Source organism: Cetorhinus maximus, chromosome 31 (assembly GCF_964194155.1).
Source record: "Cetorhinus maximus chromosome 31, sCetMax3.hap1.1, whole genome shotgun sequence".
Taxonomy (NCBI): domain Eukaryota; kingdom Metazoa; phylum Chordata; class Chondrichthyes; order Lamniformes; family Cetorhinidae; genus Cetorhinus; species Cetorhinus maximus.
Window position 1 is genome coordinate 4,614,441 of NC_135909.1, and position 14,424 is coordinate 4,628,864.

The 14,424-nt window shown below is 54.6% G+C and overlaps 1 protein-coding gene across 1 annotated transcript in view; it reads left to right on the forward strand.

Annotated features, from left to right (window-relative positions):
- Window positions 1-14,424, forward strand: part of nrxn2b (neurexin 2b) — a 1,731,499-nt gene that overhangs the window by 619,157 nt on the left and 1,097,918 nt on the right. The window contains exons 7-8 of the mRNA XM_078532738.1: window positions 2,401-2,562; window positions 5,088-5,526. Of these exons, the coding sequence (XP_078388864.1) occupies window positions 2,401-2,562; window positions 5,088-5,526 (601 nt within the window). The remainder of the gene's footprint in view (window positions 1-2,400; window positions 2,563-5,087; window positions 5,527-14,424) is intronic.

Here is a 14,424-nt window from a genome sequence, read left to right on the forward strand (position 1 = left end):
CAAAGCGCACCACCTTACGCTTCTGCCTGACCATCCTGTGTCTCCCAAGGCCCAGCCGCCCCTACATGACCCAGTGCCTCTGACCTCCGTGTACTCCCATTCCTCAGCCTCCTCAATGAGTTCCTGGAGCTGGGTCACCACCCACAGCTACCGTCAAGGACCCAGGGTCGCCAACTGTGATTAAACGTATTCCTGGAGATTTCTTCATATGACCTGCCCCCACGCTCCAGCCACTAGTCGGCCAGCACACCCATCTTGTGACATACGGCCTTCCTACGCCAATCGGAAAGCAAAAAGACTCATGACCCAATTGGATGATGCTTGACTGTCAGCCAAGTGGCCTTTCAGCACCCCCATTCAGCATTTTCAATAGTTTTATACCTGGTAAAGAGAAATGTTCACATTTTTTTTGAAAATAACAATTATTTAAATGTCCCGATGATTTTTCTCCAGAGCTGCACACGCCAGTGTCCTGGAGATTGACCTTCAATACATGGAGACTCCAAGGCCGGTCCTGGAATTGGCAAGCCCACCTAGAATGAAGCCCCACCAAGTGTTGCTTGACCTCAGTGCTGCCAAATCCTACCTGTCATGGCTGCTCTTAACTCCTACCTTTCCCCCTCCAGACCAGCTTCTTCCTCCTTTGCCTACTCCCCCTCTTCCCCACTCAGGCATCCTTCCCCTCCCTGGCCCCAACCCCCACTTAACCTGACCCTTAGCCTTACTCTGCACACCAAACCAGTCAGACCCATTCCCCCCGCTCTATCCCTGTGTCCCTCTGAAATACCCTCGGCGCAGCATCAGTCCAATACCCTCTTCCCATCCCATCCCTCCAACCCCACCCTCCCCCAACCCCTGGACCACTTCCACTACCCCAACTCCCACCCTCTAATACTCAATACAGGTTTCTTCCAGTTTCCTAGACCTTGTTAAAAAAATGCTGACGCCGGGAGTGATTTCTTTTTGTTTGTCTTTGACTCTGTCTTGCCAGAGGCCCCCGTGAAAACCTCATGAAGCCCTCACCCACCCACCCCACCTCCCACCCGGGTGGGTGAGGCCGCTCACTGGAAATGTGACATCCTTAGACGATGTCCGCTGAGCCCATGAGTGGAGGACCCACGATGGAAGCCGGAAATCAAAACCAGAAAATGCTGGAAGCAGGCCCGGCGAGAGAAACAGAGTTAACGTTTCGAGTCTGTCTGACTCTTCTTCGGAGCTAAAGAGAAGTAGAAATGTGATGGGTTTTATGCTGTCTCAGAGCGGGTGGAGCAGGGGGAGCCAAGTAGAAGGTCAGGGAGAGGCGGGAGCTCAGGAGTGATTGACAAAGATGTCATGGACCGCAAGACAAAGGGAGTGTTAATGGTAGCGTTAAGGACTAAAGGAGGTGTTGATAGCGGCAGTATGTGTTAACAGCAGACCAAGGGTCAGCGCTCTGTGAGAGCACCACATAGAAACAAGCCGACAGATGGCAGGAGACGCGGGAGGGAGGGGAGCCAGAGGGAGACTTGTAGGCAGACAACAGATGGGCGGAGTGGGTCGAGTGACACAGTGAGACAGGTGGAACACAGGGGGGTGCGGGAGGAGGGGGGGGGGTCTAGTTTTCACTCTCGTGAGCAAGGCTATGGGAGATCGCGGGGCGGTTACCAAAAAAGGATACGCACCCCGGTATGACAATCAGCACCGAGACTGGACGTTTCGACAATGCCCTTGCTGTTCACTGCACAGTGGTAGGGGTGCAGTCCCGAACGTGAACAGCTCTTGCTCACCGGAAGACCGGCCGGCATTAAGACGTGCATTTCGGTGACGCCGGTAACCGGGTAGGGCGGCAGCACCAGCCGCGTCGCCGCAGTCACCCTCCATGAGTCGTGCAAGGCGTAGATGGTCGCCCAGCGTCCACTGTGGTGCCCGTGGTATATAGCGGAGTGAGTAGCGTCGACAACGTTGCCTGCTTTACGTCCGGGGGGGGGGATTGCAGGGATTAGAGGGGCTGAAAGGGCATGGCACGAGGGCGGTAGCAACACCTTCTGGGCATCGAATGGGCGCAAGGACCTAGGGCGGCTCACATGGTGCTTGGCGGCTTAGACCCTAAGAACCGGTTACTGACCAAATCCAGTCAACCCTCGCCCGTTAGTGATAATATCCAACCTTCAAACCATTGGATTCCTGTCCGTCCATCTCCTCTGTTGGGCTGCTTAGAGTGCAAAAAGGGAGCAAACAAGGGTGAAAGCAGACATGAAAATGGAGGCCCATCAGGTGTCCTGTCGATATCGCTGAGGCAATTGGTAACGGACTGTATCCCATCTCTCTTTTTTGCTCCCCTCCACTCCCAACCCCACCCGCTACCCCCCCCGCCACCCCCAACCCCCACCCCCCCACCCCACCCTCCATGCTTCTGGGCAGGTGACCATCTCAGTGGATGGGATTCTGACCACCACGGGTTACACGCAGGAGGACTACACTATGCTGGGCTCCGATGACTTCTTCTACATCGGTGGCAGCCCCAGCACGGCCGACCTCCCAGGATCGCCCGTTAGCAACAACTTCATGGGATGCTTGAAGGACGTAAGTATTGGCAGGCGTCAATTCGGGGTGGGGGGGGGCAGCTCGATCCCTTGCCTGATTCAGCCAGGGGGGTGCGATTCGCAAAAGGGGCACCAACTCATTGAGCTTTAATGCTTTAGTTAATGGTTTGAATAGGCGCTGAGCTCTAACCATTAACCTCAGCGCCTCAGGAGGAGGTAACATGAGTAAGGTTCCTCATTATTACCCTCATCACTTGGGCTAGGAGCAGACTTAGGGGGCATGGGTCGAACGTTCACTTCATGGTCCATCATGGTTGTAGGAGGCCATTCAGCGAGGAGCCGCAGCCGCCTGCAATCTGATTCACGCCTTGCGAAAAGCACTGCTTGTTTTCTCATTGGCTCGCGGGCATGTGGGCATCGCTGCGTTTATTGCCCATCCCTAATTGCCCCCCTCGTTCAGAGGGCTTTTTAAGTGTCGACCCGCATTGCCGTGGGGGCCTGGGAGTCACATGTAGGCCCAGACTGGGTAAGGACGGCAGATTTCCTTCCCCTTAAAAGGGGACGGGTGGATTTTTAACAACAGCCCACAATGGTTTCATGGTCATCATCAGGCTTTTTAACCGAATTGAAATTCCATCATTGGCCATGGTGGGATTTGAACCTGGCAACCACAGAGAATTAGCCGAGGCCTCTGGATGACCAGTCTAGTGGTAATACCACGACACTACCCTAAATCCTCAGGGAAAAGATGACAGCTCCCAGGAGCCCATCCTCACCTCCAGGGACCCCAAAGGAACGTGGCTAGGGTGACGCTGAATTGAGAATGAGTCACCGTTAGACTAGGGGTGGGGTCTTGGCGACTGTCGCCCTGGTTAAACCTCTTTGGGATCCTGTTCCACACTCATATTCACTTCCCATGGGTGTTGCAAAGCTGAGTCCCTCTTTCAGTGTTTGAGGGTCATGGGAGAATAACTGTTTAACTGTACCTGAACAGTTTGGCTGGGTATTGGCAATAAGGGGCAATCTTTTGCCACAGATCTGAATAAGCGCTTGTTTACTAGGTTTCCACGCACTGACGCTAGTCCTTACAAATGCCGGTGAGCTCCAAGACCTTAATGTAATAACTGCTAGAGATCACCAAATTCAGCTTGTTGGCTGATATTTCAGTCACCCGTCTGCTAATTCCTAAAGACCTACCCGGTACGAATTTGAATTCTGAAAGATATTAGTGGGTGTAACATCGATAGGCAGAGTTCCCTCGCTGCTCTCCCAGGCGATGTTCAACCCTAGTGTGTCTCCAAGCCATAAGGCCCCCATGTTCAATTGCCCATCCCTGCAGAGTCAACTGGGGGCTAGCAACTAAGGAGCCATCGTTGGCCTCGGTGTCTACGCCCTCCATCCGCTGGAGTTGAACCTCATTTGACAGCGACTCCTGCATGCGAGCGGGTGCCGGTAAGAGGATCGAGTTCATGAGAACGTTCCAATGAAATTGGGGGCTGGAGTAGGCCATTCAGCCCCTCGAGCCCGCCTCGGCCGTTCAAAACGATTGCGGCTGACCCTCTATCTCAACTCTGCCTTCTCGCGTTATCCCCCTATCCCAAAAATGCCCCCGTCTCTGTCTGAGCTTCCACAGCTCGGCGCGGTCGTGTAAGTTGTCTCTGCTACAGTGCCAATGGCGGGATCAGCCTGCCAACCTATTTTCAAGGCTTACAGGGGCAGAAGGAGGCCCCTTCAGCCCCTCGCACCTATCCCTCTAGTCCGTGAGATCATGCCTGATCGGTATCTCAGCTCCATCCACCTGCCTTGGCTTCATACCACTCGATACCCTGGCCTAGCAAAAATCTAAAAGGCCTGAGGTTTGAAGTTATCGACTGGGCCGGAATCTACGGCTTTGCATCGGGCAGTGTTTCCTAACTTCCCTGAACAGTCTAGCTTAGATTTAAAGGTTGCGTCTTCTTGCCCTGGACTCCCCCCAGCAGCAGAAAAAAGTTTCCCCCCTCTTAACTCCTTTGGGAATCCTTAAAATCCACTATCCAACCATCCCTTAACCCATCTATGTCCCAGGGAATTAGATTTCGAAAAACAGCCCCCCCATAGTTTAAATCTTGCATCTCAAAGGGTAACTTACGTCAGGCACCGACAGTCCGTTAGTAACTGTGGACCACGACGCAGGTACAAGAGAGTAGCTCGGGCGATCGAGGGAATCGCCCGGCCCGACTAAATGCCCCTCTCCCGCGGCTACGTCCGCGGCTGGGTATCCCTGGAGCGGGAGCACGCGGTGGGCGCCATGGGGACTGGGATGTTTTATTGATCACATTTTGGTTTAACGTTTTTAGAGTTTCCTTTACATTTTATCCTTCGTTTTTGTTTTGCAGTTTCCCTTTAAGGGGCCGCTTTTTAATTCGCACCACCCCCCCACCGGATTTTTTTTTATTTGGCTTGACTCAAAAACAGCCACAAGTCAGCGGCTTCGGTGGGGGAGGTGGGGTGAGAGAATAGGACAGGGAAAGATAAAGGACGGCTGCCGGAGATCTCATGGGCTAAAGCTCTCTCCTTTTCCAACAGGTCGTTTACAAGAACAACGACTTCAAACTGGAACTCTCCCGCCTGGCGAAAGAGGGCGACTCCAAAATGAAAGTGCACGGGGACCTGGTTTTCAGGTGCGAGAACGTGGCCGCGCTGGACCCAGTCACCTTCGAGGCCCCCGAGGCCTACATCTCCCTCCCCAAGTGGAACACGAAAAAGACCGGCTCCATCTCCTTCGACTTCTGCACCACCGAGCCCAACGGCCTCCTTCTCTTCAGCCACGGCAAGCCCCAGCACCACAAGGAGGCCCGTGTCGAGCGGGTGCGCAAGGTGGACTACTTTGCCATGGAGCTCCTCGACGGCTTCCTCTTCCTGCTGCTCGACATGGGGTCGGGCGCCATTAAGATCAGGGCCACCAACAAGAAGGTGAACGACGGAGAGTGGTGTCACGTCGATTTCCAGCGAGATGGACGGTCAGGTATGTGTGTGTGTGAGGCCGTGGTGGTGGTGGTGGTAAGGTGGAGTTGTGGCAACTAGGCCTCATCACTCGCACCGGTGCTACTGTCGCTCCCAGCAGCCCCATCTGTGGCCTAAGGAGAGGCGGAGTTTGGGTTTTGGGTGAGGAACCCACCCCCCGATCTACCCCCGACTTTGCAGTCAAGTTTGGGGCCTGCACTGCGGGGATCGGACACCCGACAGTGATGTTCCTCCAATTGGCGGCCAGAGGGGCGCGCTCGCTGTCCGATGGCGGGGCGGGCTCTCGAAGTTGGAGGGCCAGCCAGAGGCCCACCCACCCCCTGCCCCCGCCCACCCCAAACAGCTCACAAAGGAACACCAGCCTGCCAGTATCAGGTAGAGGGTGAGAGCGCCCTCGTCGTGAGGCAATCCCTCAGGGGGCTTTGAAAGCTTTACAGTTGAACGGCTGGACTCAGCGGCCAGGCCGCCCATTGCGGAAGGGCGTCCCTCTCCGCCATTTTTGGCCGCAGCAGGTCAGGAGGGGCAGGTACTCCCCCGAAGGTTAGGCCCCACCCGGCGGGGGAGGCTAGAGAGAGGGCGGCAAATGTGCGGGAGGTCGGGGTTTTCGCCGGAGACGAATCGTGACGCAAGATGCTCGCCCCCCCCCCAACCAGGTTAGCCCAACTCCCGCGTGAACTCAGGCCTCAGGCTCCAAATCGGGCCTGGCACGCGCATCATCGTTTGCGCCGGTTTTAAAGAAGAAATTGCGCTGGAGCCTGGCCCTGTGTGCTAATGCGACTATGCCCCCAGATTTATGCCCCTTTCTAGTCTTTAAGTGAGGAGGGTCCCGAAGTTAAGCTGATTCCTTTAACCGCAGGGAGACCACCAGGCGTGTTTTTTTTAAAAAAAAAACCTTCGAGCGTAATTTTCCCATTTTAGTGGTCGTGATGAAGCTGGACCAGGTACCCCTGCGTGCACATGCAAATCAAAAGGGAAATGTTTTAACGCAAAATCGCTTTTAAAAATAAACGACGGGCTGGATTTTCCCCGCCTTGTCTGCCCCTCGCCCGTGATCGGGCCTTGCCCCGCGATCGGGCCTCGCCCCGCTATTTCAGGCCGGCTGGGCCCATGGACGGGGTGAAAGGGGCGCTCAGGGCCTCGGCGCTGCCTGAGTCGGCGCTGGGAGGGAGGAGGGAGGGCCCAGCGCTGAGGTGTGCCCGCGCGCGATCGGACAGCTCTCCCCGAAGGCACGGGGCCTCCTCAGGGAGCTGAAGGCTTTTTAACACCGAAAATAAACATTTCAAACCTAAGGAAAACACCTCCCCTCACCTGACCCTGTCACGTGTCAAAAATGAGTCATAAAAATGTCTTACTGTCGTTTTTTTTTTCCTTTTAGTCGCTGGTCGAAGCCTCATCCGGGCCCGTGGACGAGGTTTCGCAAAAAAAAAACGCGTAGGCCGCTCGGCCTATTCGCCCGCCCGCCCGCCCACCCGCCGTAAGGTTGGACGGGCAGCGAGAAGTTCGATTTGATTAAGTTGATTAAGGGCCTCAATGGGCCTCTTAGCCGTCGGTGGGCGAGTTACCGCCTCTCCCCCGCGCCCGCCGACCGGACGATCGGGTTTGCGCCCCGGACTGTCCCGAGGAGCAAGTCCGACCTTCAGCGCGAAGTCGGGGAGAGGGATGTGGCAGCGAATTCAGGGCAAGCCCTGTTTTGCTGGCGTGGCGGGGGGGGGAGGTGGCGATGCCTCAAGTAGCCGATAGGCCCCGCTTTGTGCACATGCAAAAGGGGGCCCCACAAAACCCCGATGGGAAGGCGGGGGGGGGTGGGGGGTGCGATGAGGAGGCCGATCGCCTCACCGGGGAACCGGCGAGCTGCTCCGAAGGCGGAGGGGGAGAGGCCGCATCGCTTGACCGGTAATCCCGGGGATCGGCACTTCGGAGGCGGAATCTTCCGGTCCCGCCTGGTCGGGCGGGCATGGAGTGGGCAGGGGGGTAGCTTAATTTTTGGGGGCGAGGCCATAAATCAGTTTCCTGGTGTCGGTGGGGGGCGGACTGTGGGAATTCTGTTCCCGGGGGATTTAAAGGCGGGTGGGGCTTCCCGGTGGAACCAGGTCGGGAAGCCCCCTTTCCACACGGGTTAGCCCGACGCGCGCGCTGATTAAAAGGCCACCCCGCCTCACCTCGCCCACCCCCATCCCCCACCACCCCCCGGCCAAGTTAAGCTCCCCCGCCATCGGGAAATTGGAGCGTTCGCTTTTACGACTGTCCGTAAGTGGTGTTCAGCTCATCCCTAGTTGCCCGTGAGAAGGGAGGCTAAGGCGGGCAAGGAGGGCGGGAGGCCCTTTAAACATGGGCGCCCGGGCCTTTGGCCCCCCCCCCCAATGAGGTAATGGGGTGGGGTGCGGGGTGGGGAAGGGGCGACTTTCTGCCCCCGCCCTTCCCCCCGCCCCCGCCACGCGCCACGGGGTTCACCGCGCTGCACACCGATGCAGGAGTAACGGGGTGAACGGCGCAAGGTCGCCGTGTGTTCGGCTGTAGTGCCCCAGTTCAGGCCCGGCCAGCGTGAAACAGGTGCGGCAGCCCTCAGCGCTGCCCCTGTTGGAGGGGAGGAGGACCAGCGCGCAGGTTCATGTACCCGCGCGGGTACGCGCTGGTAAAGCCCCGAGGCACGGAGCTGCCTCAGGGAGTTGACGGTACAAACAGTGAAAAATAAAGAATGATTAAGCATTATGAAACGCGCCCCCCCCCTCGTGTGTGACTCTGTCACATGATCAGGGGCATGTCCTTCATGAAAGGTAAAAAATAATTTTTATTTTATTTTCAATTGCCGTTGGAAACCTCATCCCGCCCGTGGATGAGGTTCCCTCCAAAGTGCCCAAAAGGCCACTTGGCCTTTTCGCCAGACCCGCCGACCGGGAGATGTCCAAGGGCAGTGAAAAAAAATGACACTTAATCGGGGCTTTAATGGCCTTCACGGGCCTTTTACCCACCGACCGAAATATCGCCCGAACGCGCGATGACATTGGGACGCTCACCCGACGTCAGCTCACGTCGTTTATGCTCGCTCAGGTCGGGGGCGCGCCCGACCCGACGAGGGTCGTGTTCTGGCCGTGAGTTCAAATCTCACCTCGGCTGCAGGGAGTTTAAAAATTCAATCCATTCGCTAGAGCCAGGATTTTAAAACAAAAATTAAAGATTGGCGTTGGCGGCCATGAAACTATCAGGTTGCTATTGTCCTTTTCTTCGGAGCTGCCCTGGTCCTTACCCGGTCTGGGCCTACCTGTGACCCCAGACCCACAGCAACGTGGTTGACTCTTAACTGCCCCCCTGAAAATGGTCCAGGGAGCCCATTCAGTCACCGAGGAGCGGGCAGTTCGACAACACCTTCTTAAGGGATGGTCAATAAGTGAGGTTCAGTGCCACCCACACGCCGTGAATGAGTAATTAGAAATGACGGAGTCACTTGGAAAATAACTTGGACCGCGGCTGTCTGAGGGAAAGCAGCAGGGGATGGAGTAAGGGACAGGGTTACCTGGGTAGGACGGACAGGTCAGAGAGAGCCAACTTGTCCATAAGAGCTGAGAGCGCAGAACGCCCTAGTCACGGTGAACCGATGAGGATCGGAAGGAGACATTTTTAAGCATGGAATTGGCACAGTGAACTCCAGGTTGCCCCACTTCGTGCTCCCAAATAGCGAAATTGTCCTCCCAGTGTAGTTTTTTTGGTCACTTTTGCTCTTTGCACTTGTTGCCCCATCTCTTGTCCATGATGGGGCGGTAGGTGAACAAGGACATTCCTTGCATTGGCGTTCCCATGGTAGTGTAGAGACGCAGCGATGATTAAGGGGGCAGCATTACATGCCCAAGTGAGGGATGGCGTGCGCCTTTGATGAGGGCACTTGGAGACGCTCGCTCTCCTGGGTGGTAGGAGTGACAGCGAGAGGCGAGTTGGAGTAACCTCATTAAACTGGTGTCATGCTGTATCCTGTAGAACATGCACGCAGCGGTCAAAGTGTGCCGGTAATGGAGGGCATGGATATTGGTTACAGTAGCACAAGGGGAGGCGATGGCGTAGTGGTATTGTTGTTGGACTGGTAATCCAGAGATCCAGGGTAATGCTCTGGGGACCGGAGTTTTGACGGGCAGATGGTGGAACGTTAATCCAATAAATAGCTGGAATTAGAAGTCTAATGATGACCATGAAACCAGTGTCAATTGTTGTTGAGCCCACCTGGTTCACTAATGTCCCCTTTAGGGAAGGAAATCTGCCGTCCTTACCCGGTCTGGGCCTACATGTGACTCCAGACCCCACAGCAATGTGGTTGACTCTTAAGTGCCCTCTGAACAAGGGCAATTAGGGATGGGCAATAAAATGCTGGCCTACTGCCAGTGACGCCCACACCCCATGAATAAATAAAAAAAAAGGAATAGCTCAACAAGCTTCTCTGTCCTTAACATAAGAGTAGTAGGCCTTTGGGCCCCTCAAGCCCTCATCGCTCTTCAACAAGGGCAGCTTATGCATTGCTCCTGTTGCCATGGTGCTGACAATGGCTTGACCAGGTAAGCTCTTGGCCAGCAGTGACCCCCCCTCCACAGTTGTTGCCGAAGGGGCACTGGGTGAGGGTGGCACCATTCAAATGACACCATCTGTCTCTTCGGGGTGGCCATGACCTGTCGCTTGGGTGAGGTGAACGTTACCTGGACACTTGTCAGGCCGGGCCTGGGCATTATTCCGGTCCTCCTGAAGCCTCACTCCTAGAGGTGTTGTGAATGGAGCTGACAACTGAAGAATCTCTTTTAAAAAATGCCTTGAGTGCTGTAAGATGCAGGGCTATGGGCCGGGTGCAGGAAGGTGGGGTTAGTAAGGGCGCCTGGGTGTCCTCGGGCTGGCATGGACAAGATGGGCCGAATGGCCTCCTTCTGTGCTGTAACTTTCCTATGGTTCTAATCGTCAGCGAAAAGGCCGGCTGGAACAGCGGAGGGAAGGTCATTTGGTCAGGTGGCTGAAGATGGTTGGGCCTAGGACAGTAGAGCAACTCCTGCAGCAATGTCCCGGGCCATTTGATGATTGACCTCCAACAACCATAACCACCTTCCGTTGAGTCAGGTATGATGCCAATCACTGGGGCATTTACCCTTTGACCCCCCCCCTCCTCTCACATTGTTCTGGGCTAAGGCCTTTTGGTCCCAGTTGAATGCTGAGGGACACAATTTGGCACTTAGCTCTCGTGACCAGGGCTCAATTAGATATGGAGCAAAGCGGCTCTGGCAGAACCCAAACTGAGCACCAGTGAGCAAATTCTTAAAGATCCTAGTAAATAAGAACACTTTGATCAACCTTTAATGATCTTAAATGAAGTAAAGCGTCTGAACAGGCTTTGCAGAGAGGCAAATGAAGGAGAACGAAGGGAGGTTTGCCAACGTGTCGTTGGACACGTAGTCTTACAGGAGGTTTTTGATAAGTGGGAAGAGAGACTGGAAGGTGGAGAGGCTTCGGAGTATTGAAGGGACAAGCGGCTGGAACATTGGGATGGAGTTTGTGGGACCGCTCCTCAAAGTCCTTCTGAATTGGGGAAGGGATGCGGTGGGTGGGGAGGTGGGGAGGAATCACTGAGGAATGTGACCGTGTGTTCGCGGGATGGCCGATCAGTCTGAGCCCGCGTTAGCGACACCGCAGACCATTAGACCATAAGACGTAGGAGCAGAAGTAGGCCATTCGGCCCATCGAGTCTGCTCCGACGCACCCAGGCTCCCTCAGTAGCTGCCGACTTCCGCTGTCCGGAGAACGGGCTCTGACTCCCACCATTGCCCCTCACAGCTGTAGGAACAAGAGGAGGCCATTCAGCCCCTCGAGCCTGTTCCACTATTCAATGAGATCAGGGCTGATCTGCGAGCTGTCTCCATATCGCCGCTGTTTCGCCTTGAGTTCGGGGTCGAGATGGGGCTTCTTTAGGGTGTGCCTGTTACCCTAAGAATGCTGCCACAGACTGTTATCCACAAAACCCATTCCTGTTTACTTACAGATGTATATTCATCTCAGCAACTCCACACGAGGTCACATATCTGCTTCCCATCAGAACGCAATCTCTTAGTCATGTGACATTGCGCCATAGTTACATCATCAGTATCAGGTAGTCCTGATGTTAACCCTTTACTCGACACCCACCTTTGTCCCATATCCCTTAATACCTTTGGCTAACAAAAATTAGCAATGAATGCGCCTCTTAACTCTGTTTCTCTCTCCACAGATGCTGCCTGACTTGCGGACTATTTGCAACATTATCTATTTATTTCTCATTTCCAGCGTCCAGAGTAGTTTGCGTTAATGCGCGAATTTATACAGAGCCGTTCATGACTACAGGATGTCCCAAAGCTGCTCCCAGCCAATTAGTTACTTTTTAAGCCACTGTTGTCAGAGATTTGCGCACAGCAAGCTCCCACAAACAGCAATCGCATAATGACCCAGATAGTCTGTTGTTGACTGAGAGGTGAATATTGGGAGCTCCACTGTTCTTCGTTGAAATAGTGGCCATTGTATTTTTTCCCATCCACCTGAGAAGGCAAACACGGCTTCAGTTAATGCCTCATCTGAAATATGGCACCTCTGACAGTGCAGCATTCCCTCAGTACTGACCCTCTGACAGTGCAGCATTCCCTCAGTACTGACCCTCTGACAGTGCAGCACTCCCTCGGTACTGACCCTCTGACAGTGCAGCACTCCCTCAGTGCTGACCCTCCGACAGTGCAGCACTCCCTCGGTACTGACCCTCTGACAGTGCAGCACTCCCTCAGCACTGACCCTCTGACAGTGCAGCATTCCCTCAGTACTGACCCTCCGACAGTGCAGCACTCCCTCAGTACTGACCCTCTGACAGTGCAGCATTCCCTCAGTACTGACCCTCCGACAGTGCAGAACTCCCTCAGTACTGACCCTCCGACAGTGCAGAACTCCCTCAGTACTGACCCTCCGACAGTGCGGCACACCCTCAGTACTAACCCTCTGACAGTGCAGCACTCCCTCAGTACTGACCCTCTGACAGTGCAGCACTCCCTCAGTACTGACCCTCTGACAGTGCAGCATTCCCTCAGTACTGACCCTCCGACAGTGCAGAACTCCCTCAGTACTGACCCTCCAACAGTGCAGAACTCCCTCAGTACTGACCCTCCGACAGTGCGGCACACCCTCAGTACTAACCCTCTGACAGTGCAGCACTCCCTCAGTACTGACCCTCTGACAGTGCAGCACTCCCTCAGTACTGACCCTCCGACAGTGCAGCACTCCCTCAGTACTGACCCTCCGACTGTGCAGCACTCCCTCAGTACTGACTCTCCGACAGTGCGGCACTCCCTCAGTACTGACCCTCTGACACTCCCTCAGTACTGACCCTCCGACTGTGCAGCACTCCTTCAGTACTGACTCTCCGATAGTGTGGCACATCCTCAGCACTGACTCTCCGACAGTGCAGCACTCCCTCAGTGCTGACCCTCCAACAGTGCAGCACTCCCTCAGCACTGACCCTCCAACAGTGCAGCACTCCCTCAGCACTGACCCTCTGACAGTACAGCACTCACCCTCCGACAGTGCGGCACTCCCTCAGTACTGACCCTCCGACAGTGCGGCACTCCCTCAGTACTGACCCTCCGACAGTGCGGAACTCCCTCAGCACTGACCCTCCGACAGTGCCGCACTCCCTCAGCATTGACCCTCCCACAGTGCCGCACTCCCTCAGCACCGCAGTAGGAATGCCAGCCTAGATTCCCAAATCAGAGGCGTGAGTGCGACAAGTTGAGCCACAGCTGAAACAATCGATTTCTCACAGATTTCTTTAATTCCAGCCATGGTAGGATTTGAACTCACATCTCCATGTCAGCACCCCAGATCTCTGGAATACTAGTGCAGCACCAACACCACTGTGCTCCCCTATCCAGGTGCCAGTGTGACTCCATGTGAGGAGGTTCAGTACAAACCCATGAGGGGTCTGGACAAAGTAGATAGGGAGAAACCGCTCCCTTGTGACAGAGAAGGGTAGAGAACCAGAGGGTGCAGAACTAAGGGGAATGGTGAAAGAGCCAAAGGCGACATGAGGATAAGCTTTGTCACTTAGCGAGTGGTTAGGACCTGGAGTGCACTGCCTGAGAGTGTGGTGGAGGCAGGTTCAATCATGGTTTCCGAAAGGGAACTGGATAATTACCTGGAGAGAGAAAAAGTGCAGCGCTACAGGGTAAAGGCAGGAGCGTTGTTACATATTGTTTGCATTAACTGTAAATATCTGACAAGGAACGAATTAGCTATGTACTAATCGGTATGTGTAAGTGTTCCAGGGGGCCACATTTCACGGCTGCGCTTGAGACCGACGTGATGTGTAACGGAACTGGTTCAAACCGGTCCTTCGTGTGTACAAGGCAGCGTGGCAACAGTAAACATAAATAGTCCTGATCTTTCACAACAAAAATAAAAATAGCTGGAAAAACTCAGCAGGTCCAACAGCATCTGCGGAGAGGAACACAGTTAACGTTTCGAGTCCGTATGACTCTTCATCAGAACTGAGGAAAAATAGAGAAGGGGTGAAATATAAGCTGGTTTGAGGGGGGGTGGGACAGGTAGAGCTGGATAGAGGGCCAGTGATAGGTGGAGATAACCAAAAGATGTCACAGACAAAAGGACAAAGAGGTGTTGACGGTGGTGATATTAGCTAAAGGAGATACATTAAGGGTAGAAAGCAGGACGAGCAAGGTACAGATAGCCCTAGTGGGGGTGGGGTAGGGGGGGAAGGGATCGAAATGGTCTAAAAGGTAGAGATAAAACAATGGATGGAAATACATTTAAAAATAATAGAAATAGGTGGGGGAAAAAAATTGTTAGAGAAAAGGGGGATCGGAATGGTGGAGGGAGTTCATGATCTGAAGTTGTTGATCTTTCC